This window comes from Pristiophorus japonicus, chromosome 15 (genome assembly GCF_044704955.1).
Source record: "Pristiophorus japonicus isolate sPriJap1 chromosome 15, sPriJap1.hap1, whole genome shotgun sequence".
Lineage (NCBI taxonomy): Eukaryota > Metazoa > Chordata > Chondrichthyes > Pristiophoridae > Pristiophorus > Pristiophorus japonicus.
This window is the reverse complement of record NC_091991.1, coordinates 45,787,292-45,812,783: the sequence shown is the minus strand read 5'-3', so window position 1 is coordinate 45,812,783 and position 25,492 is coordinate 45,787,292. Positions and strand designations below refer to the sequence as shown.

At 41.7% G+C, this 25,492-nt stretch overlaps 1 protein-coding gene across 4 annotated transcripts in view; it reads right to left on the bottom strand.

The window, feature by feature from the left end:
- Positions 1–1,065: 1,065 nt before the first annotated feature.
- immp2l (inner mitochondrial membrane peptidase subunit 2) overlaps positions 1,066–25,492 on the bottom strand; it is a 735,610-nt gene continuing 711,183 nt past the window's right edge. For 3 of the 4 annotated variants that reach the window (XM_070900391.1, XM_070900390.1, XM_070900392.1), the window contains one exon: positions 1,066–5,010. In XM_070900391.1, the coding sequence (XP_070756492.1) occupies positions 4,864–5,010 (147 nt within the window). In that variant the 3' untranslated portion in view covers positions 1,066–4,863. Of the gene's footprint in view, positions 5,011–12,340; positions 12,392–25,492 lie in introns of those variants that run through there. The other variant, XM_070900393.1, reaches the window with a different exon arrangement.

Below are 25,492 nucleotides of genomic sequence, written 5' to 3'. Positions count from 1 at the left end.
TTTTTTGTTCGAAACATGACAGCACAAAAGAACATTTATACTACCATCATAACTCCTATGGTTCAGTTGCTACCTAATGAGAAAATAACATTTAAGGAATTCTCCGGGATAAGGCTTTGTTAACGGTTTGCCACAGAGTTTACTTCTTAAATCCAATTCCTATTAAAAAAAATTAAAACGCATTTAAAACAGTTACTTAGCTAAAAAAGCACCTTCTTGATTGGAGCCTACAGCTCACATGTTAGCATGAAGCACATGGGGTACTACCATAGCCAGGTTTGATTGTGTTATCATCCAACATGCACACTTCCAGCAGGGATTGCTGGACAACAGTCTGACAAAGGAATCCTGATTGCTATTTTCCTTTCCCGAATGATGTTGAGATCAATTCTGCACAGCTGTTGCCAGCTGAGATCACAGGGATCAAGCCTGGAATCTTTCCAGTCTGTATGAAGTACTGCCATGGCAAGTGATGGATTTATATATTGACCCACTAGGAAGGGGTGGTGGGGGTTGCACTGAGTTTTGAATGAAAATAGAAATACATATTAATAAATTGCATTCACACCACCTACAATACAGATATTGCTAACTCAACAAGCCTTCAACTTATATAAATATTGACTCTGGCCAAGGTCCAGACTAAATACAATCAAGACTTGGGAGCCTGCAAGTCCTCTTACATGCTATTGACATTCAGAAGCTGCTAGATTAGGGAAGTGTTGTTGTTTGAAGAATTATGCTTCTGTGAATCGCCTGTGGCGCACTTAATCGTTGTGATTATTTTGAAGTAAAAATTAAAAGGGCTCATTCTGATTTATTTGTCTTTTTGAGTCAAGTATATCAAATACTGCCCTTTAGGGCCATTAAATTCTACGCTGGTGAGAAACAGAAATATATGCATTTTCCTTGAAGTGAAGTAGTTGTCTAAAATATTAGAACAAAAAGTATTGCAGTGGAGTCTAGTTATTATCTGCTCTGACGTGACAAAACCTCTTACCGCCCTTCTTTTTCACTGGAATATATTTTTGTTGAGCACTATGAAAGAGCTCCTTAAAAGTCCTCCACTGTTCCTCAATTGTGCCACTGATTTTTAACATTTATACCTTTAGTGGATTTTCTGCCCAAATATAGAGTGTCAGTGTTGGAGAATGGATGATTTATTCCCTTTTGTTACCCAATGTCAATATTAAGTACTACCAAGTCATGTTTAGAATGCATAGAATGCATACTGAATTGTTTCTTTGAACAGTATGTTACAGAACCTACAAGGGAGCAAGCTATCTTAGATCTGGTCCTGTGTAATGAGACAGGAATAATAAACGATCTCCTAGTAAAAGATCCTCTCGGAATGAGTGAACACAGTATGGTTGAATTTGTAATACAGATTGAGGGTGAGGAAGTAGTGTCTCAAACGAGCGTACTATACTTAAACAAAGGGGACTACAGTGGGATGAGGGCAGAGTTAGCTGAAATAGACTGGGAACACAGACTAAACGGTGGCACAATTGAGGAACAGTGGAGGACTTTTAAGGAGCTCTTTCATAGTGCTCAACAAAAATATATTCCAGTAAAAAAGAAGGGCGGTAAGAGAAGGGATAACCAGCTGTGGATAACCAAGGAAATAAAGGAGAGTATCAAATTAAAAACCAATGCGTATAAGGTGGCCAAGGTTATTGGGAAACTAGAAGATTGGGAAAATTTTAAACGACAGCAAAGAATGACTAAGAAAGCAATAAAGAAAGGAAAGATAGATTACGAAAGTAAACTTGCGCAAAACATAAAAACAGATAGTAAAAGCTTTTACCGATATATAAAACGGAAGAGAGTGACTAAAGTAAATGTTAGTCCCTTAGAAGATGAGAAGGGGGATTTAATAATGGAAAATGTGGAAATGGCTGAGACCTTAAACAATTATTTTGCATCGGTCTTCACAGTGGAAGACATAGAAACCATGCCAAAAATTGCTGGTCACAGGAATGTGGGAAGGGATGACCTTGAGATAATCACTGTCACTATCACTAGGGAGGTAGTGCTGGACAGGCTAATGGGACTCAAGATAGACAAGTCTCCTGGTCCTGATGAAATGCATCCCAGGGTATTAAAAGAGATGGCGGAAGTTATAGCAGATGCATTCGTTATAATCTACCAAAATTCTCTGGACTCTGGGGAGGTACCAGTGGATTGGAAAGCAGCTAATGTAACGCCTCTGTTTAAAAAAGGGGGCAGACAAAAGGCAGGTAACTATAGGCCGGTTAGTTTAACAACTGTAATGGGGAAAATGCTTGAAGCTATCATTAAGGAAGAAATAGTGGGACATCTAGATAGGAAATAGTGCAATCAAGCAGACGCAACATTGATTCATGAAGGGGAAATCATGTTTAACTAATTTACTGGAATTCTTTGAGGATATAACGAGCATGGTGGATAGAGGTGTACCGATGAATGTGGTGTATTTAGATTTCCAAAAGGCATTCGATAAGGTGCCACACAAAAGGTTACTGCAGAAGATAAAGGTACGTGGAGTCAGAGGAAATGTATTAGCATGGATCGAGAATTGGCTGGCTAACAGAAAGCAGAGAGTGGGGATAAATGGGTTCTTTTCGGGTTGGAAGTCGGTGGTTAGTGGTGTGCCACAGGGATTGGTGCCGGGACCACAACTGTTTACAATATACATAGATGACCTGGAAGAGGGGACAGAGTGTAGTGTAACAAAACTTGCAGATGACAGAAAGATTAGTGGGAAAGCTGGTTGTGTAGAGGACACAGAGAGGCTGCAAAGAGATTTAGATAGGTTAAGCGAATGGGCTAAGGTTTGGCAGATGGAATACAATGTCGGAAAATGTGAGGTCATCCACCTTGGAAAAAAAACAGTAAAAGGGAATATTATTTGAATTGGGAGAAATTTCAACATGCTGCGGTGGAGAGGGACCTGGGGGTCCTTGTGCATGAATCCCAAAAAGTTAGTTTGCAGGTAATCAGGAAGGCGAATGGAATGTTGGCCTTCATTGCGAGAGGGATGGAGTACAAAAGCAGGGAGGTCCTGCTGCAACTGTACAGGGTATTGGTGAGGCCGCACCTGGAGTACTGTGTGCAGTTTTGGTCACCTTACTTAAGGAAGGATATACTAGCCTTGGAGGGGGTACAGAGACGATTCACGAGGCTGATTCCGGAGATGAGGGGGTTACCTCATGATGATAGATTGAGTAGACTGGGTCTTTACTCGTTGGAGTTCAGAAGGATGAGGGGGTGATCTTATAGAAACATTTAAAATAATGAAAGGGATAGACAAGATAGAGGCAGAGAGATTGTTTCCACTGGTCGGGGAGACTAGAACTAGGGGGCACAGCCTCAAAATACGGGGGAGCCAATTTAAAACCGAGTTGAGAAGGAATTTCTTCTCCCAGAGGGTTGTGAATCTGTGGAATTCTCTGCCCAAGGAAGTAGTTGAGGCTAGCTGATTGAATGTATTCAAATCACAGATAGATAGATTTTTAACCAATAAGGGAATTAAGGGTTATGGAGAGAGGGCGGGTAAGTGGAGCTGAGTCCACGGCCAGATTAGCCATGATCTTTTTGAATGGTGGAGCAGGCTCGAGGGGCTAGATGGCCTACTCCTATTCCTCATTCTTATGTTCTTGGCATGTTTCATAGAAGGTAAAACTCCTTCAATTCTGTTCCAACAACATTAATCTCAAAAGACAGTGTTCATGCATCTACTTCCCACACTTGCCTATCTTGTCTCTTTATAAGATGTCAACATTTGTGCAAATTTAATGTGAACAACAGGCAGCTGTGAACTGTGAACCTACAGCCATGAAGTACTGGATTGAAACTGTAAAAAAATGGATCTTTACAGGCAGCAGAGAGAGGAGATATTCATTCTATGAATTATAGGTTGGATTTAGACCTAGGCCACAGAAATGGAAGGACCTTGTATTTACAACTGGCTTCAACCAAATCCATCCAAAAAAACCCAGGCCCTGAAATTCCTGGGACTGGAGAGGAACAACATTTTATTGTATTCCCAGGATGGGGGGTAGGCAGAATTTGGATCTGATCCTGATGTGGCTGGGATTGATACACATATAGACTGGACCTTCCATTCAGGGAGGGCCATGGGCATATCTTAAATCCACTTCCTTTACATCAGGGGGTTGTGTCATGGGAACTCTTGCCAATTGAGACTTGGGGTGAATGCCTTCGAGGTCTTCTGAAGGACCCAAACCTGGAGAGTATCGATTACTTTTTCTAGTCACAGTGGTTCCAGTGGGAGCAGATGAGTTAAAAAATATATATTTTGGCTTATTTGGGTCTCTGGAGGACCGTGTTCTTTCAAGGTGGGGGGCGGGGGGTGGACTCAGGCCGCCCCAGCTATGCAAATGACCCTGCCCCCAGGTCTCTGGGTTTGGGTGAGGAAGGGTGGGAATGGTAATCTTCTGCTGGTGAAGTGTGCCTCAGGAATTTCCAGGCCCTAATCTATTAGTTCCAGACTTACATCATCTCAATAACATCAAATGTCTATTAATGGTTTATTTGGAAAAATGGAATTGGTGTCTTTGGGAGGTCACTGGAATTAACTCTTTCATTGACACTTCCTCCTAAATTCTGCCTCAATAAACAGTGAAATCATGGGAAAAAAAATGCAACAAAAACAGGGGAAACAATGGCAAGCATTAGATAAACCTGGTCTCTGTGTGATAGTAAGCTTTACACTATAGAAGAGAAGTAGTCCATGGCTTTGGCAAATCCCAGTGTCTGAAATGTACAATGTTACGGAACATTACAATGCATTTTTCCTATGAGATCAGCTGCTGGGTGAACGCAGCTTCGTGCTGGATTCTTTTTTTCTTCAGAAACTTGCTAAATTGATGATTCATCCACAGGCTCATCATCGTTCTCAGACATCAAAGGCCTTCGCTTCTCAGGGAGGTCTGTTTGTAACTTCATCCAACGATTGGGGGGCCAGATAATGTGTGAAGCACGGGCATGAACCAGTCCAAGGGAAACCTGGAAAACATGCAACATAACCTTTGAATAGTAATGTTATCACACATTTTGTTTTCCTCTTTGCTCTTTTAGATCTCTCTGCACCAGCTGCAAGGCTGCACAGGTGACCTGCTCCCCAGCCTGTGCTGCTGCTGTAACTGGCTGCTAGGAGGTGTGACAAGGCAGCATCAGAGAATGTGCCCTTACATTTTCCCTTTCCTTTCCTCTATCCTGGCCTCTGTTTCTCTTTGTTGGCATGTTCGAGATGGGAAGCTCGCCTAGTGCGAAAACATTGAAACATCTGCCGTTTTAGCTCTCTAATGACAGTAAGTTCCAGTGTAAAATCATATCAAAAGTCTGTGGGCAATTGCAAGTGTAATGAATGGCTGGTGCCGTTCATTCACAGCTGAGAGCAAAATCCAGCCCATTGTGTTACATTTAGATTAAATTCTAATGCTCAGCGTTTAATAGAAATTTTAATGCAATACTCAGTTTGAAAATTTCTTCAATTACACATTAATCATATTTATATATTCAAAATAATTAATTTCCAATAAATAGCCAATTTCAGATTAGCTACTCTACTTATAGCTGCCAAGTAACCAGTGTATAAAATGGCAATAGTATGATCCCCAACCATCTGCCTTAAGATAATCAGTACCTCAACCTCCGACAGAGCACATTGGTAACCTGAACAAAAATGAAACCATTTTTTAAAGCTTTGGGCTAAAAGTTCAGGAGCTTTACACCACCCGTACCGTGAAACAGTAGCGAAAAGAGGGCAGCCGCCGCTCATTCGGTAGCTGGTGGCGGGTCCCGCAGCATCCGCCATTTTCAGAGGCCCGGCAGCGCTGCCGGTAAGAGCGTGACCCTGAAAATTTGAATCAGGGAGAGGTCATGCCAGTTGGCGTGCAACGCCGTCTTAATGTCACCTCGTCGAATTTGGATCTTAGTGCTAAGCCCTAAGCTCACCATGAAAACACAGCATTCAGCAGACTCACAGAGGCACTGTCAGCACCTCTTAAAGGGACACACACATCTTTCAGGTAAGTTTGCATTTAAGCTTTTGGACTGAATTGTTAAAATTTTATTGAAGTAGTGGCTTGCTGCAATACATGTTAAAAGTTTTGTAAGTGTATAGGGAGTGCTGCTGGATGCTTGCAAGGCTTCAGATGGTAAAGGAAGGCCTCTGAGAAGACAGAAAATGCTGCAATAGTCCGCAGGTCAGGACACCCCTTTCTGTCTGGGATATCTGGGATGGAATCATCCGTCTGCAGTACCAGTGACCTTACTTTCTGTCACAGCATCCTCTTGGCCACAATGCTGAAATAAACGCCACCACAAAACAAACTTTTCGATCCAACTTTATACATTAATCTATCCAATATGACGTCAAGAAATCAACTCATCACTCTTATGCAATCCCTTACTGACTATCTTGTGTGTGTCTTTGCCTATCCTACTGATGTCATGCAGTGCTACCCCAGTGGTTGCAGCATGGCTGGTGGAAGGCTGCTGACCTTGAGGAGCTGGTGGCTGGGATTGTGAAATCGGGTGACTGTGTTTCTTCTTCACTCTCCTCTCCCTCTTCTTGGTCAACTACTGGCTGGGCAGGCAGTGTGTGAAATGAGGAAGTCACGAGGGTGGAGTTGTGGTGAGGGAAGGACGTGAAAACAAAAGGTGCATGCAAGAAGGAGGATACATATGAGGAGACCGTATTATTTCTGCCCCGCAGCTGGCCAAGAACTCAGCCATGCCCCTGACAAGAATGGCCTGCTCCGTCTCCTCCAAGGGGGCGAGATGAGGCTAGGAATAGGAGGTGTGCCTCGAGATTGGTACAGATTGATTGGGGTGGCCGGGGGGGGGCGGTGGAAGTTATGCATTGAGAAGTGTGCAAGGCGAGTGATTCAGTTGGTAGGAGACAGCTTTTGAAGATGCATTCACTGATCTTGACCAGTGGTCTGAGGTCATGAAGCTTCTTTGAGCACTGGAACCAGGTGGTGGTGGGGGGAGTGCCACTGCTGGCAGTGATGGCCTCGGTGATGTGGTCTCATATCATTCTTTCTGGAGGGTCTCCTGCCCCTGTGTGAAGAGGACCTCTCTTGCTGTATTGATCCCTTGCACATAGCTGGATTGCTGCGTGTGAGACCCTGGGTGCCCCTTCCCTGGTTCGCTGAGCCATTTGTATTAGTGCCGAAGCACATTTCCCATTTGTTAAGGTGCGGAGAGAATTCCGCTTTGAGAGCTGAAGACTCCTATTTTGGATTTCTTTTTAATGTTTTTTTTATTAAAAGACAGTAATAGCTAAAAGCTTCATTTTTATTTTTATCAGTTCAAAAGGCCCTTTTAATGCATGGCCCTTTTAATGTCCCACATGCTTAGCAAACTCATTGCCTCGCTTCTAGAGGCTTTTGGAAGATGGAACACTGCTTCTGGACGGCAACTTCGCTACCGATTCCTGCATTATCGGCACCAGGAGGGCATTACATGGTGAGTTAGCCTTGGGCTAAAAATCTTTAGTCCCCAGTGCAAATTTTTCTCTTGTACCGCCGCGACCATTTTCAACGGCCATTAACGCGAGGCCGCAGTGACACTGGCAACTTTCGTGGCAGCCACAAATTTCTCGACCCAAATTTATAGCAGCACCATTGCTATAACATCATTTTTTGTGTGGTTCTTAAATCAGCCTTATAAATGAAGTTTTATTGAGCATCATAAATGAAAATTGTTAATTGGGGACCACATTTGAGGTCTTTCCAAGTCTTGTGGCTTGGTATTCACAAAGAAGTAGATGAAAATCAATTCTGAGGTGAGGTGATTATACACATCTCACCTTCTACATTCACCCATTAAGTATTACAAGACTACCTACTAACCTTTATATATATCACCAGCAACAGTGGATGCACACAGACCCTAGAGAACGAGGGATGAAAGAGTCCCATATGTTTTTCCCCGACTGAATAGTGACTGAAATTGGTTCCAAATATAGGATGTCAGTATTAAGGAGTGGAACATTGTTCTACTTTAATACTTGGTGTCAGTATCAAATCTTCTCAATTTTGGAATGCCCTTCAAATTTATTTCAACCTAAAGCTACTATATTACTGGATGTTTTCATTTTCTTTCAACTTTCATCCTTAGAGAGTCTTGAATTCTTTGCCAAATTAAAGGATGTTTTGTAATATGGATTTAGAAGCTGGATTAAGGCTGCCCGTAGCCATTTCACTTAAGACCTTTACTGACACCTAAAAGAGGACATTTTGTATTCGATAAATCTGGCAGGACACAAACCTAGAAGCAAAGAAGCATTAGGTGAGTGAGGGAGGAGGGTAGTGGAATTTCACTATTTTATGTTTGAGATTACCTTTTCACTAAAATTAGCAAAGACAGGAATGCTAGTCCATGGTATTGAAGCACTTAATCTAAAGTGTTATTAAAACTTATTTTTGAAAATCCACAAAATTTGGTGCTGTGATCAGCTATCAACTACCATAACTTGAGTGATATGAACTTAAGAAATAGGAGTAGGTGTAGGCCATACGGCCTCTTGAGCCTGCTCCACCATTCATGAAGATTATGGATGATCATCGACCTCAACTCCACTTTCCCGCCCGATCTCCATATCCCTTGATTCTCCAAGAGTCCAAAAATCTATCTATTTCAGCCTTGAATATACTCAAAACTCAGCATCCACAGTCCTCTGGGGCAGAGAATTCCAAAGATTCACAACCCTCTGAGTGAAGAAATTCCTCCTCATCTCAGTCTTAAGTGGCATACACCTTATCCTGAGACTATGCCCCCGAGTTCTAGAAACTCCAGCCAGGTGAAACAACCCTGCATCTACCCTGTCAATCCCCTTCAGAATCTTGTATGTTTCAATTATATTACCTTTCATCTAAACTCCAGAGTACAGGCCCATTTTACACAATCTCTCATCATAGGACAGTCCTCTAATCCCAGGAATCAATCTTTGTTGTACAGCCTCCAAGGCAAGTATATCCTTTTTTAGATAAGGAGACAGTACTCCAGGTGTGGTCTCACCAAAGCCCTGTACAATTGTAGCAAGACTTCCTTACTCTTATACTCCAACCCCCTTGCAACAAAGGCCAACATGCCATTTTGCCTTCCTTATTGCTTGCCGTACCTGCATGCCAGCTTTCTGTGTTTCTTGCACGAGGACATCTAAATCTCTCTAAACGCCAACATTTAAAAGTTTCTCACCATTTAAAAAAGATTCTGTTTTTCTATTCTTCCTACCAAAGTGAATAACCTCACATTTCCCTACATTATACTCCATCCCTTTGCAGATTCTTTGTGTTCTCCTCACAGCTTACTGTCCCACCTAATTTTGTATCACCAGCAAACCTGGATTTATTACACTCAGTCCCTTCAGCTAGGTCATTAATACAGATTGTAAATAGCTGAGCCCCAGCACTGATCTTTGCCACATCCCACTAGAACAACTTGCCAACCTGAAAAAGACCCGTTTATCCCTACTCTTTTCTGACCGTGACCCAATCCTCTATCCATGCTTCTATATTACCCCCAACCCCATGAGCCCTTATCTTGTGTTATAGCCTTTTATGTGGTACCTTATTGAATGCCTTTTGAAAATTCAAATGTACTATACTCACTGGTATCCCTTTATCTACCCTGCTAGTTACATCCTCAAAAACCTCTAATAAATTTGTCAAACATGATTTTCCTTTCATAAACCCATGTTGACTCTGCCTAATCATGTTATGATTTTCAAAGTGCTCTGATACCACTTCCTTAACAATGGATTCCAGCTTTTCCCCGATGACTGATGTCAGGCTAACTGGCCTGTAGTTCTCTATTTTATCTCTCCCTCCTTTTGTGAATAGCGGTGTTACATTTGCTACCTTCCAATCCGCTGGGACCATTCTAGAATCTAGGGAATTTTGGAAGATCAAAACCAATGCGTCCACTATCTCTGCAGCCACCTCATTTAGAACCCTCAGATGTAGGCCGTCAGATTCCGGGGATTTGTCAGCTTTTAGTCCCATTAGTTTCTCTAGTACTTTTTCTCTACTTATATTAATTATGTTAAGTTTCTCACCCTCATTAGACCCTTGGTTCCCCACCATTTTTGGTATAATTTTTGTGTCTTCTACTGTGAATACAGATGCAAAATATTTGTTTCACCTTTCTGCCACTTCCATATTCCCTTTATAATTTCACCTGTCTCAGCCTCTAAGGGAACAACATTTACTTTGGCTACTCTCTTCCTTTTTACATACTGTAGAAGCTCTTATAATCCGTTTTTATATTTCTGGATAGTTTTCTCTCATATTCTATTTTTTCTCTTTTTATCAATTTTTTGGTCATCCTTTGCTGGTTTCTGAAACTCTCCCAATTCTCAGGCTTACTACTATTCTTCAACATTATAAGCTTCTTCTTTCAATCTAATACAATCCTTAACTTCTTTAGTTAGCCACAGATGGATCACGTTTCCTGTGGAGTTTTTGTTTCTCAATGGAATGTTTTTTGTTGAGAATTATGAAATATTTCTTTAGATGCTAGCCACGGCTTATCTACTGCCATACCTTTTAATCTATTTTTCCAATCTACCTTAGCCAACTTGCCTCTCAAACTTAAATAGGTATAAGACTCGAGTTTTGGACTTAGGCAAGTCACTCTCAAACATAATGTGAAATTCTATCATATTATGATCACTCTGCCCAAGAGTTGTAAGAATATGAGACTTGTAAGAATAAAAGTATTTATTAATGATTAAAATTGATTTTGTGTATGTATAAATGTTAAAAATGTAGATTATACAGAAAGGCCTGTTTGTATTGAAACAAAATGAAAGCCCACAGGTTGCCAGCATGGGCTGAGTTTTGAAAAAAACAAAATGGAAGCCCACGGAGCTGCCGCATGGCTTTTGTGTATTGGAAAGCCATTTAAATTAATCAAGAGATGGCTGAGCCAGGCCAGACAGCCACATGTGTGAGGAGAGCCAATAAGGAACTGTCCTGGAACCAAGGTCCAATCCTGAGGCTTTCTGAGGGACAATGGTTTTGTGAGGTATAAAGAACTCAGCCAAAGATCTTTGTCTGTCTCTGTTGGACACGCGGCACAAGACCTCCTGTTGAAGACCAGCCAAAACAGCAAGCCGTGTGTTCAAATCAGCCAGCCAAAGGGAAGTAACGTATATCGCTTGTTATTATAACCTCATTGTATCTGTTGTAACTAAGTAACTGACGACTGCTGATGTGCATGTGTGTGTGTTTTTAATAAACTGTTCCAATTGTTTTAAAAGGAATCGTCTCACTGTCGAACTTAAATGCAGAGATTTAGAAATCTTACAGATTGCTAATTAACACTGTCTGATTACACAATACAAGATATAAAATAGCCTGTTCCCTTGTTGGTTCCATGATATGAAAAATGATACTGCACAGAGAAAATGTGCTCTCTGAACTGCATTTATCTGACATGCACCTCTGAATCTTAAATCATCTGAACTTGAGCTAATCGAAAGTATTCACAAATAAGTTCAAAATGACAATATTTGAATCAGCAGATTTAATTTATTGTTTGACTATTCTGTTAATCCAGTTCAGTAATCTCGTTCTAGTGCAGCATATTTAGTTAAAATTATAATTATTGTATAACTGTGATTGTTTCAACATTTTCATTTTTACTTTAGTGATTATTTTATAACATATAATTTCTATGTAAGTAGCAAATTATTACTCATTATGCCTGCAGTTAACACGTTACAATTCTTCAGCAAGGTCATAAGAATGGAGAGTCCTGGCTCAGCAGTGCCTGATACCAAGCAGAGACATTAAAACGCCACCTCCACAGAGGTTATATTTAAAAAAGCAGGTTTGTGTGTTAGGCTGCAGTTATACTGCAGGTACCCATCTCAGATCTGGGAAGTGTGATGCACAGCCACCAGACTGTATTTATAATGCTAGCTGAGCATCCATCCAGTAAAATCAGCCTCAATAAACTTGCAAATGTTTGGACAAGAGTGTGTAAGTGGGCTCACAACACTAAAATAAATCCATACACAGTGTTTAAAAGTTCCCAAGTTATATTACAGTGGTTTGATCTCAATTAGATGTGAGAAAGTTCCTGTGCAGGCGTTTCACACTGCTTGGCTATAGAGTGCTTGCTCATCACACTGGGATCTTGTATCGAAATTATGCTGCCATTTTCACCTCAAAACGCATCCAAAATAGCTTTATATTGACACAGAAATGCCGCTGTAACTGCAGATTTCACCTCATCTTATGATTCAGATGTCGGTTGTAAAATGAAGTTTCGTTCTTGAATTTTATTATCATCTAAGATATCTTGATGAGGTTATTGCCTGGTAATAATGCCTGGGTATCCATTATTCCCTGCAGAATTTGATGAAATACTGATTGATATAAAACAACAAAAACAAAACAGATTATGTTTCGTACTTCCTTCCTCCCATTCAGTAGACTGTTGAAATCTAATTAGAATGTTTATCCCACTAAAAACAACTGAATGCCATATCAATACCATCGTTTTTTTGGAGAGTTTTAGAACAGCAAATTCTCTACTGCAATTTGCCCATGTTTTGTTGATAGGCTTTAGATTCAAATGGAACTGAAATACTGGCAATGGGAAAGTAATAGAACTCTGGCTAATCATTATTGTTTCATTAGATGTTCGGCTTGAGATACAGTATTACCGTGATAGTGTGTGTGCTGGAGCTAAAATACTTAATGCAATGCCATGGTACACATCAAAAATAGAATGTTTACATCACAAAATTGCATCTGCAGACCCCGAAAGAATAGCATTTGAAGAATTTAGCTAATCCACTCTGAACATTCTTTTACAAAGTAAACTACAGAACATAAACACGACTGTATTTAAATTCAGCCTCAAGGACATTTCTAATTAGTAATGTTCCCAATTACACTTTTAATCTGATGTCATTTTAGAGTAATGACAATTCAGATTACCTTTTGTAGTGTAAACATATTAATGCAAAGGAGATTAGGTTTGCATTACTCCAACATGCAGCATGACATTGAAGTGACTTTCAAACATATCCTTTCAGCAAAATTTATAAAGGAAACTATGAATAACATGAATTAGCTTTTGCTATCTTGGTCAAACTTCTGGAAAATGGATAAGATTATATTGTATTCAAAATAAAAATAGCAGTTCACAGTTTATCCACAGAATACTGAAAAATAAGATACTCTTTATGGTTCCTTGTGTATTAATAATTCTAAGGCATATTTATTCAACTTTAAAATGGAAAGAATATCAATTCCACAGATGTTATGTGATTGAAAGAACATTTTTCAAATGTTACCAAGGAAATTCAATAATTCTGAATTTAACCTTTTTTCTCCAAATATGATGTAACTACAGCTTGGACAAAAGTTAGGTTTATAAATTATTTTTTCTGTAATCTGTGTGCACCTTGAAAAATTGTTTTAGACTAAACCCTTGAGTATTGTCACAAGTAGGCTTAAGCTCTGATTTTAACCCTGCTCGCTGGGCAGGAATGGTGTGAACGAGTTGCAAAATGGTGGCCGGATGCAAGCCGTGCATTCCCGCCCCCGCCATGTTAACTGCCAGAATTCCTGCAGCATAGAGGCTGCTCATGACAGACAGGCCTGTTAATTAAAATGTGAAAGTCATAGTTTAATGACATCACCAGTGCTGTGACGCAATTTTAACCTGAAATTGCGCGAGGCCCAAATCGTATCAAACGCGCCAGTGAAACCTAGTGGCAGGGAGTGAGAGCGGCCAGAAGAGGCCATGGTAAGTGTCACTCAAAAAAATGTTTGGGAGTATTTCTTGTGAGATAACACGAGCATGTGTACTCCCCTGGGCTCTGCAAGGAATCATTAAGCCTCCCCAGCCTCGCCTGCTTTCTCTCTCCTATCACCGGCAGATCTTTTGATAAACCCCCACTCACATTATGTCCAGGATCGTTCCATTGGGACCCAGGGGGGTTCCCCTTCAGCCAGATTTCTCCACTCCCACCCGCTGGCTCCTACATCACTCACTCCTAGCTTTGGGCAGGAGACAGTGCAGACAAATTTAAATGAGCTGCGGAAGTTCAAATGGTCTGGTCCTCACACCAAGAATCAAGGGGAGGGACAGGACACCTGCCCCCCCAAGTTAAAAGCAGGACTTTACTGTTTCCTAGACATGCTCAGACCTCTTGCAACCTACTTGCAATATTATAACAACAATGTTTAACTCTCTCCACATAGTCTGGATGCATCCACATCCAACAAACCAAGAATTGGAATCAGAAAAATTTCAACAGCACGGTTAGGAAAATAACATTGTGGGTATTACACTTGTTTTTTCATTTTTCTAATAAGTGGGGGGGGGGCAGGGGGAGGATTCAAGTGAGCGGAAATTAAAAAAGTCAACGGATAAGGTGAAGGCAAGCGAGCAGGGTGGCACTGGGGGAAATGAAACGAGAGTATGCCAGGAAGAGACAGAATGTATAAACATAATCAGAAAGTGGGGTCAAAGCAGGAAAAAATGGTTAAAAAAAACAAATTTAAAAGCTCTTTATTTGAATGCATGTAGCATTAGTAACAAAATAGATGAATTAACGGCACAAATAGATACAAATGGGTATGATCTGATAGCCATTACAGAGACGTGGTTGCAAGGTGACCAGGACTGGGAATTAAATATTCAGGGGCATTTGACAATTCAGAAGGACAGACTGAAAGGAAAAGGAGGTGAGGTAGCACTGCTAATAAAGAATGAGATTAGTGCTTTAGTGAGAAACGATATTGGCTCTGAAGATCAAAATGTTGAATCAGTGTGGGTGGAAATAATAAGGAAAAAAAGTCGCTGATGGATGTAGTCGATAGGCCCCCTAACATTTGCTACACTGTTGGACGGAGTATAAATCAAGAAATAATGGAGGCTTGTAATAAAGGAATGGCAATAATCATGGGTGATTTTAACCTTCATATTGATTGGACAAAGAAAGCTGGCCAGGGTAGCCTTAAGGAAGAGTTCATAGAGTGTATCTGGGATAGTTTCCTTGAACAGTACACTGCGAATCAACAAGGGAGTAAGCTATCCTAGATCTAGTACTGTGTAATGAGACAGGATTAATAAATGATCTCATAGTAAAGGATCCTCTAGGAATGAGTGACCATAACATGGTTGAATTTCAAATTCAGTTGGAGGGTGAGAAAGTTGGATCTCAAAGCAGTGTCCTAAGCTTAAATAAAGGGGACTACCAAGGTATGAGGGCAGAGTTGGCTAAAGTGGACTGTGAAAATAGATTAAAGTATGGGACGGTTGATGAACAGTGGCAGACATTTAAGGAGATATTTTATAACTCGCAATAAAACTATATCCCAATGAAAAGGAAAGACTGTAGGAGAAGGGATAATCATACATGGCTAACTAAGGAAATAAGGGATGGTATCAAATTGAAAACAAGGACATACAATGTGGCCAAGACCAGTGGGAGGCCAGAGGAATTGGGAAACTTTTAAAAGCCAGCAAAGAACGACTAAAAAAATGATAAAGGGAAGGAAGATAGATTATGAAAGTAAACTAGCATGAAATATAAAAATAGATAGCAAGAGCTTCTACAGGTACATAAAAAGGAAAAGAGTGACTAAAGTAAATGTTGGTCCCCTAGAGGTTGAGACTGGGGAATTAATAAAGGAGAACAGGGAAATGGCAGAGATGTTGAACAAATATTTTGAATCGGTCTTCATGGTAGTCGACACTAAAAACATCCCAATAGTGGATAATCAAGGGGCTATAGGGAGGGAGGAACTTAATACAATCACTATCACTAATGAAGTAGTACTCGGTAAAATAATGGGATTAAAGGCGCATAAGTCCCCTGGACCTGTTGGCTTACATCCTTGGGTCTTAAAAGAAGTGGCTGCAGAGATAGTGGATGCATTGGTTGTAATCTACCAAAATTCCCTGGATTCTGGGGCGGGCCCAGCAGATTAGAAAACTGCAAATGTAACGCCCCTATTTAAAAAAGGAGATAGACAAAAAGCAGGAATCTATAGACCAGTTAGCCTCACATCTGTCGTTGGGAAAATGTTGGAGTCCATTATTAAGGAAGCAGTAGTGGGACATTTGGAAAAACATAATTCAATCAAGCAAAGTCAGCATGGTTTTATGAAAAGGAAATCACGTTTGACAAATTTGCTGGAGTTCTTTGAGGATGTAATGAGCAGGGTGGATAAGGGGAAACCAGTGGATGTGGTGTATTTGGATTTCCTGAAGGCATTCGATAAGGTGCCACATAAAAGGTTACTGTACAAGATAAAAGCTCATGGGGTTGGGGGTAATATATCAGCATGGATAGAGGATTGGTTAACTAACAGAAGAGAGAGAGTAGGGATAAATGGGTCATTTTCCGGTTGGCAAACAGTAACTAGTGAGGTGCCACAGGGATCGGTGCTGGGGCCTCAACTATTTACAATCTATATTAATGACTTGGATGAAGGGACCGAGTGTAATGTAGCCAAGTTTGCTGATGATACAAAGATGGATGGGAAAACAAATTGTGAGGACACAAAAAATCTGCACAGGTTAAGTGAGTGGACAAAAATTTGGCAGATGGAGTATAATGTGGGAAAATGTGAGGTTATCCACTTTGACAGAAAAAAATAGAAAAGCAAATTATAATTTAAATGGAGAAAAATTGCAAAATACTGCAGTACAGAAAGACCTGGGGTCCTTGTGCACAAAACACAAAAAGTTAGTATGCAGGTACAGCAAGTAATCAGGAAAACAAATAGAATGTTGGCCTTTATTGCAAAGGGGGATAGAGTATAAAAGCAGAGAAGTCCTGCTACAGCTGTACAGGATATTGGTGAGACCACACCTAGAGCACTGCATACAGTTTTGGTCTCCATATTTAAGGAAGGATATACTTGCACTGGAGGCTGTTCAGAGAAGGTTCACTCGGTTGGAGATGAGGGGGTTGACTTATAAAGATAGGTTGAGTAAGTTGGGCCGATACACATTGGAGTTCAGAAAAATGAGAGGTGATCTTATCGAAACCTAGAAGATAATGAGGGGGCTCAATAAGGTGGATACAGAGAGCATATTTCTACTCATAGGGGAAACTAAAACTAGGGGACATAGTCTCAGAATAAGGGGCGGTCCATTTAAAACTGAGATGAGGAGGAATTTATTCTCTCAGAGGATTGTAAGTCTATGGAATTCTCTGCACCAAAGAGCGGTGGAGACTGCGTCATTGAATATATTTAAGGCGGAGATAGACAGATTCTTGAGCGATAAGGGAATAAAGGATTATGGGAAGCGGGCAGGGAAGTGGAGCTGAGTCCATGATCAGATCAGCCATGATCTTATTGAATGGTGGAGCAGGCTCGAGGGGTCAGGTGGCCGACTCCTGCTCCTATTCCTTATGTTCTGATGTAAACATTTCCAGGTGCTATCTTAAGGTGGTTGCATTGAACAGAATTAATAAGAAGTGGTAATGTTGCTGGGATATTCATCTATTAAATACATAATAGCCCATTCCTGGGGAAATAGGGGATATATCGGTTTACCTCCCAAAATCTATCCAACTGACACGCTATACTAAAGACAGTGTTTTAAATATATTAAGTTAACTTTGTGTGATTTGGTTACCTTTTTAAATAGTCCTTCCCCTGTAACTGGAAATACAAAAACAACCTGCATTCATATAATGCCTTTACCATCACTGAATCAACATCCTGGGGGTCATCATTGACCAGAAACTTAACTGGACCATCCACATAAGTACTGTGGCTACAAAAGCAGGTCAAAGGCTTTGTATTCTGCAGCTCGTGACTCATCTCCTGAATCCCCAAAGCCTTTCTGCCATCTAAAAGGTATAAGTCAAGAGTGTGATAGAATGCTCCTCACTTGCCTGGACGAGTGCAGCTCCAACAACACTCAGTAGCTCGACACCATCCAAAACAAAGCTGCCTGCTTGATTGGCACCCCATCCACTCTTAAATATTCACTCCCTCCACCACCGGCTCACCGTGTCTGCAGTGTGTACCATCTGCAAGATGCATTGCAGCAACTTCTTCAGCAATTCCCAAACGCACGGCCTCTACCACTGAGAAGGACAAGGGCAGCAGGGCGCATGGCAACACCACCAATTCCGAGTTCCCCTCCAAGTTATACACCATCCTGACTTGGAAATATATCGCCGTTCCTTCATCGCCGCTGGGTCAAGATCCTGGAACTCCCTCCCTAACAGCACTGTGGAAGTACCTTCACCACATGGACTGCAGCGGATCAAGAAGCAGCTCACCACCACCACCTTCTCATGGGCAATTAGGGATCAGCAATAAATGTTAGCCTTGCCAGCAACACCCACATTATATGAATGAAGAAATTTTAAAAAAGAGGCAGAGAAATTTAATAAGAGATTTCCAAAGCTGAGGGCTGAGATGGCTGAAGGCATGGCCTCCAATAGGAGGACAAAGGGAATGGTGGATGCATAAGATGCCAAAGTTGGAGGAACACAGAGTTCTTGGAAGGGTGTAAGGCTGGAAGAAGTTACAGAGATAGGGAGGGGCGAGGCCACGAAGAGATTTGAACATGAGGATGAGATTTTTAAACTTGAGATGTTGGGGAACAAAGAGTCAATGTTGATCAGTGAGCACAGGAGTGATGTCATGGATGAACAGAACTTGGTGCGGATTAAAAAACATGAAGCAGATTTGGAGAAGCTGAAGATATAGAGGGTGGAGGATAGGAGCCTGACAGGAGAGCATTAGAATAGTCAAGTCTGGAGATGACAAATGCATGAAGGTTTTGGCAGCAGGATAAGCTGACGCAGTAGTGGAGACGACCGATGTTACGGAGGTAGAAGTAAGTGGTCTTTGTGACGGAGAGGATTATAAGGTTGGAAGTTCAACTCGGAGTCAAATACGATGCCGAGGTTCTGAACAGTCGGTTTCAACCTGAGACAGCAACCGGGAAGGGGGGTGGAATTGGAGGTGAGAGTGCGTAGTTTGAGTTGCGGGCCAAAGACGATGGCTTTGGTAGTCCCAATGTTTAACTACAGAAAATTATAGATCATCAAGATGTTGGACAAGTAGGCTGACAACACAAGGGCAATGGAGGGGTCAAGAAGTAGAGCTGGGTGAAATCAGTGTACATGTGGAAACTGACCTCATACATTCCAATGACTTTGTTGAGGGGCAGCATGTGGATGAGGAATAGGAGGAAGCCAAGAATAAACCCTTGGAGGACTCCAGAGGTAATGGTGCAGGAGTGGGAATAGAAGCCACTGCTGGCGAAGCTCTGGCTACCATTGGATAAGTTAGAGGGGAACCATACGATGGTACTACCACTCAGCTGAACAATGAATGGTGTGGTCGATTGTGTCAAAGGCTGCAGAGAGGTTGAGAAGCATGAGGAGAGATAACGAATCATGGTCACAGTCACAGAAAATGACATTTGTGACTTTGGGGCTGTCTTAGTGCTGTGGTACAGGCTGAAATCTGATTGGAAAGATGCAAATGTGGAGTTGTGGGAAAGATGGGTATCAATTTGGGAGGTTAAAAGAAAGTTCAAGGACCTAGGAGGAGAAAGAGAGGTTGGAAATGGGGTAATAATTTGTAATGACAAGGGGTTCAAAGGTGCTTTTTTGATGAGTGGGGTGATTATGGCAGTTTTGAAAGGGAGGGGGACAGTAACTGAGGACAGGGAACCATTTACAATGTTAGCTAGTAAGGGGGGCGGGGGGGGAATTGAAGGGAAGTTGGATTGTCCAGCAGTTTAGCGAGAATATGGAGTTAAGTGAGCACAAGCTGAGTCTCACGGACAAGATGAGCTCAGAGAGGGCATGAGGGGAGATACAATAGAAACTGGAGAAATATGTAGTTTCAGGGCTAGGACAGGGGACAAGTTTAACTTGTGGGCAAGGAGAAAGGTGAGGGGGGGATGCAGTAGAGGCAGCTGAATGAATGGTCTCAATCTCGGTCTCAAGCAAATATGCCCATAAGCTCCTCAGACGTTGGTGGAGTTGAGGGTGGAGGGGACAGGAAGAAGGGTTCAAGGAAATGGTTGGTAGTGGAGGAAAGAAGCCGGAGATTATCTTTGCATTCTAGGAAATCTGTAAATGCTTGTGTAACATAGGCACATTTCTGTAACAACCCTGCATTTATATTTCATTTTGTTGCTGTAATGTCATGCACTTTTTCATTGCTCATTATATTAATGTTTAATTGAAATATAATTTATGAAAAATTAGCCTGGTGCCACGTTAATTTAGTTTCAATTCCATCTGCATAATTTAGCTCTAGAAATTTGATAATGCAAAATTGCAAAATAGATTTCAACATGCACGATCAGTGAAATAGCATAAAATAATGCAGTGGAGTAATAGTCTCCAGAAAATTTAATTTTTAAACATGTTCTATATTCAAACATTAATTTTTATATGGTTAATTGGTTGAAACCTAACATCTTATGTTAGGTTTCAACCAATTTTATTTCTAAAATTATATTGTGCTGATGAACAGAAGAAATATGCAGATTATAATTAAACAGAGATAACGATTACAGCAAAATGACTCAAATTCAGATGCTGTTTTATATTTACACTTTTCCCCTTTTTCTTCATATTTGTTTACACTATGTACATTAAAAAAACTCCTCTGTTTTCTACTAATTTCATCCCATCCCCTTCTCCTAAAGCTGATAGCTACTTGCGACGGTACAGTTGAACAAACGCTCGACACCTTCTGGTAATTCGCCTAAGTCACCATTCTTCATGTGTGACAGCAAGCGATCGAATGGAGGTGGCAGTGGAAGGAGACATCAAATACAAGGCAAATTCTGTCCTCACTCAGAATTCACATGCATGCATTTTCCAGCAGGGTTCTTGGATAGCAAGCAGGACTGAGAGCCTTGAGATATTTTCCTGTCCTTAGCCCAAGGGCATTGAGCCCAATCATATTCTACTTAATCACTGTGCAACCTGAGATCAGCAAATAGGAACATTTACCTGCCTTTGCTCCATATCCCTTGATGGCCTTACCTAACAAAACTCTATCGATTTCAGTCTTGAAAATTTCAACCGACTCAGCTACCACAGCTTTTTGGTTCCAGATTGTCACTACCCTTTGTGTGAAAAATTGCTTCCTAATTAGCCTAAATGGCCTAGTTTTCATTTTAAGATTATGCCCTCTTGTTCTGGATAACCCCACCAGAAGGTAATTATGTTTGGCATTGAATTAATCACCATTATCATATTTGGCACTTTGGTCTGCACTGGGGTTTTATCATAGCTTCTGAGACGGCATTGTTCAAATCTCATTAATACAGAAGTTTGCTTCTTTCTCCCTTTTTTTTTTGCCTTATTTACCTTCTCCAGGCAATCCAAACAGCATAATGGCACACAGATCCTGTGGTCCAATTAATTGCAGGTGAGCAACCCTTTAAACACTGCTTCAGTGGCTTCGAAAGACCAGTCCCACTAGTTTTTACTGACAGGTTGGGCGCTGGGCAAGATTTCTGTGATTTTGCATTAAAACAGCATCAGAGTCCTAACTGCATCACAGGACTCTAATTTGCATGTGTTCACAAGGCCTCTACCTTCCACTGGTGGGCATCTTGGCCAACTAAAAATAGTGTGCAGTTAAAATGATGGCCGCAATTTTAACCACTTGCCCTGCCTGGTGTGCAGGGTTAAAATGGCCTCTTAGAACTACCAAAAAACCCCAGAAAATACTTGCAATACAAAGCAGGGGAGTTAGCTTGTAAAAGGGAAAGGCAGCCTAATGTTTGACTGTGAGCCCTCTTCAGAAGATGTGGTAACGCTGGAACGATTAAACTTTCTTTCACCTTTAGACATTTATATCAGTATTTATCTGAGGTTTTGGTTAACAGTAGTTCTAAAAAGCCTGGGCTAAAGTACTACTCATGGTTCTCAGACTGGTCCAAATGGTATGTGAAAATGCATAAGCTTGAAAATAATGTATTTTTTCTATTTTATAATGTGAGGGAACCTTCTGCAAAATTTCTCACTAATTTCCAAGGTAGTAACACAAATCTCCACAGTATCTACTGATTTCTATGATTTAGCTCAGTTGCATGTTTACCACTTTTGTCATGTTAGCACAAGCTCATGAAATAAAACAATGGCCCAGAATTTACGATAAAAATAACAGTGAGACTAACAGCACTCATCGTTATTTATGCGCAAATTGAACAGCAATTTCAGGCAATTGCAGGTAAGTGCAAAAATCCAGAAGTTGTTGCCTGAGATGCGCCGTTCCTCCATAAGGTGCGTGTAAACATCATCTCGCCGGCCAGCTCCTCGTTCAAATGTACTGACGCCGTCAAGTTCCTGCACTGACATCGTAGACACTCGTAAACTCGCCACAGAAAGATAGAGCTTGTCTTTTAACAGTGTGGCAAGTCTTAAATCTTCAAATACTCTTTTCCTCAGGTGGCCGAAGGCTGCACTGGCGCACTGGAGGCAGTGTTGGATCTCATCATCAATGCCTGCTCTTGTTGATAGCAGGCTCCCGAGATATGGGAAGTGGTCCACGTTGTCCAGGGCCACGCCGTGGATCTTAATGTTTGGGGGGCAGTGCTATGCAGCGAGGACAGGCTGGTGTAGGACCTTTGTCTGACTAATGTTTAGTGTAAGGCCCATGCTTTCATACGCCTCGGTAAATACGTCAACTATGTCCTGGAGTTCAGCCTCTGTGTGTGCACAGACGCAGGCATCGTCCACGTACTGTAGCTCGACGACAGAGGTTGGCGTGGTCTTGGACCTGGCCTGGAGACAGCGAAGGTTGAATAGCTTCCCACTGGTTCTGTAGTTTAGCTCCACTCCAGCGGGGAGCTTATCAACTGTGAGGTGAAGCATGGCAGCGAGGAAGATTAAGAGGGTTGGGGCGATGACGCAGCCCTGCTTGACCCCGGTCCAGACATGAATTGAGTCTGTGATGGATCCGTTGGTAAGGATCACAGCTTACATGTCACCTCAAAACTGTCACCCAACTCATGGTCTACAGGGCCGTAGTAATACCCGCCCTCCTGTATGGCTCAGAGATGTGGACCATGTACAGTAGGCACCTCAAGTCGCTGGAGAAATACCATCAGTGATGTCTCCGCAAGATACTGCAAATCCCCTGGGAGGACAGACGCACAAACATTAGCGCCCTCGTCCAGGCCAACATCCCCAGCATTAAAGCACTGACCACACTTGATCAGCTCCACTGGGCAGGCCACATAGTTCGCATGCCAGACACGAGACTCCCAAAACAAGCGCTCTAATCGGAACTCGTCCACGGCAAACGAGCCAAAGGCAGGCAGAGGAAACGTTACAAGGACACCCTCAAAGCCTCCCTGATAAAGTGCGATATCCCCACTGACACCTGGGAGTCCCCGGCCATAGACCGTCCTGAGTGGAGGAAGTGCATCTGGGAGGGCGCTGAGCTCCTCGAGTATCGTCGTCGAGAGCATGCAGAAATCAAGCGCAGGCAGCGGAAGGAGCGTGCGGCAAACCAGGCTCCCTGCCCACCCTTTCCCTCAACGACTATCTGTCCCACCTGTGACAGAGACTGTAGTTCTCGTATTGGACTGTACAGCCACCTAAGAACTCATGCTAAGAGTGGAAGCAAGTCTTCCTCGATCCCGAGGGACTGCCTATGATGATGATGATGATGATGAAGTCTTAATTACTGCCAAACAATCTCTGGCACTAAAAATTAACTTTTACTAGTGCAGAGTCTAATTCCTTCAGATTTTAATTGTTGTTGGAGATTTTTTTTTAAATATATACTTTTTACTTTTTCTTTGTCTCTTTTATCTCTCTCCGTTAATCCAATCTTTCGTTCCCTCTCTTTATTTTGTTTTCTATACCTGATTTGACATTGAATTCACATTTTCCAACTTAAACATCCTGGTTCAGACTCTGCACTGTTCATTAACATAGAAACATAGAAAATAGGAGCAGTAGTAGGCCATTTGGCCCCTCGAGTCCGCACCGTCATTCAATATGATCATGGCTGATCCTCTATCTCAACACCATATTCCCGCTTTCTCCCCATAACCCTTGATGCCTTTTGTTTCTAGAAATCTATCTATCTCCCTCTTAAATATATTCAGTGACTTGGCCTCCACAAGCTTCTGTGATAGAGAATTCCACAGGTTTACCACCCTCTGAGTGAAAAAATTTCTCCTCATCTAGGTCCTAAATTTCCTACCCCATATCCTGAGGCTGTGACCCCTTGTTCTCGACTTCTCAGCCAGGGGAAACAGCCTCCCCGCATCCAGTCTATCCAACCCAGTCAGAATTTTATATGTTTCAATGAGATCCCCTCTCATTCTTCTAAATTCTAGTGAATACAGGCCTAGTCGACCCAATCTCTCCTCATACGACAGTCCTGCCATCCCAGGAATCAGTCTGGTGAACCTTCACTGCACTCCCTGTATGGCAAGTATATCCTTTCTTAGGTAAGGAGACCAAAACTGCACACAATATTCCAGGTGCGGTCTCACCAAGGCCCTGTATAACTGTAGCAAGATATCCTTGCTCCTGTACTCAAATCCTCTTGCAATGAAGACCAACGTACCATTTTTGCCTTCCTAACTGCTCGAGGGGCCATATGGCCTTCTCCTGCTCCTATTTCTTATGTTCTTATGTTCTTATCCATGTAGGTGAAAACCAGCTCTTTTTGGGTTCTTTGTCTTGTCCTTCTTTTACTACCAGTTTTATCCCCTTGCTTTGCCCTCAAAGTGATGTTGACTCCTTTCTCAGGTACAGATGATTTGTCAGTTATGAGCCTAAACTGCGAGTATCAGCGGGCTATTTAACTGTGTAGAGCATCACAGCCAAATCTGATTCCACCCATCACCCGATATGCACTTCTCAGGATTGGTCGTAACACAGTGATCAGGGCCAGGAGGTCATGGTGATCTTTGCTCTCCTTAGCACAGGTATAATGACTTTTTTTGTCACATCACCTGAGATCAGCTAAATCAACACAGGCCAGGGATTAAATCTGGTCTGTATGGCTCCGCTGACTCACTGATTTAAACCATTGAGCCATTGGGGCAACCACTGTTGTTCGGTTTAATTAGTAATACTGAGAGATGTGTATGAACATTATTAGTGAGTCCTTTTAGAACTACAAGGTCAGTAGTTGAACAAGAGTTGAGTGCAACTTATCTTCCAGCTGTAAAACTGACACTTGTTTTGCACTGAAGTGCCAGCAAAGGCCGAGCAGCTCTGGGAACTGCTGCTGGTAAACCCATAACCTTTATTTGTATGTGTGTGTGAAGAGATGTCACTCTCATTTAGTTAAAGTCAAAAAAATGGTTTTAATCAAATCATTTTCTGGAGTCCAAAAAGCACTACTGATATGTTTATACAAAGTATTATTATGGGCCCAAGTTTCCACATGATTTGCGCCTGATTTTTAGGAGCAACTGGTGGAGAACGGACTATCTTAGAAATCGCAATTCTCCACATTTTTTTTTCTGCAGT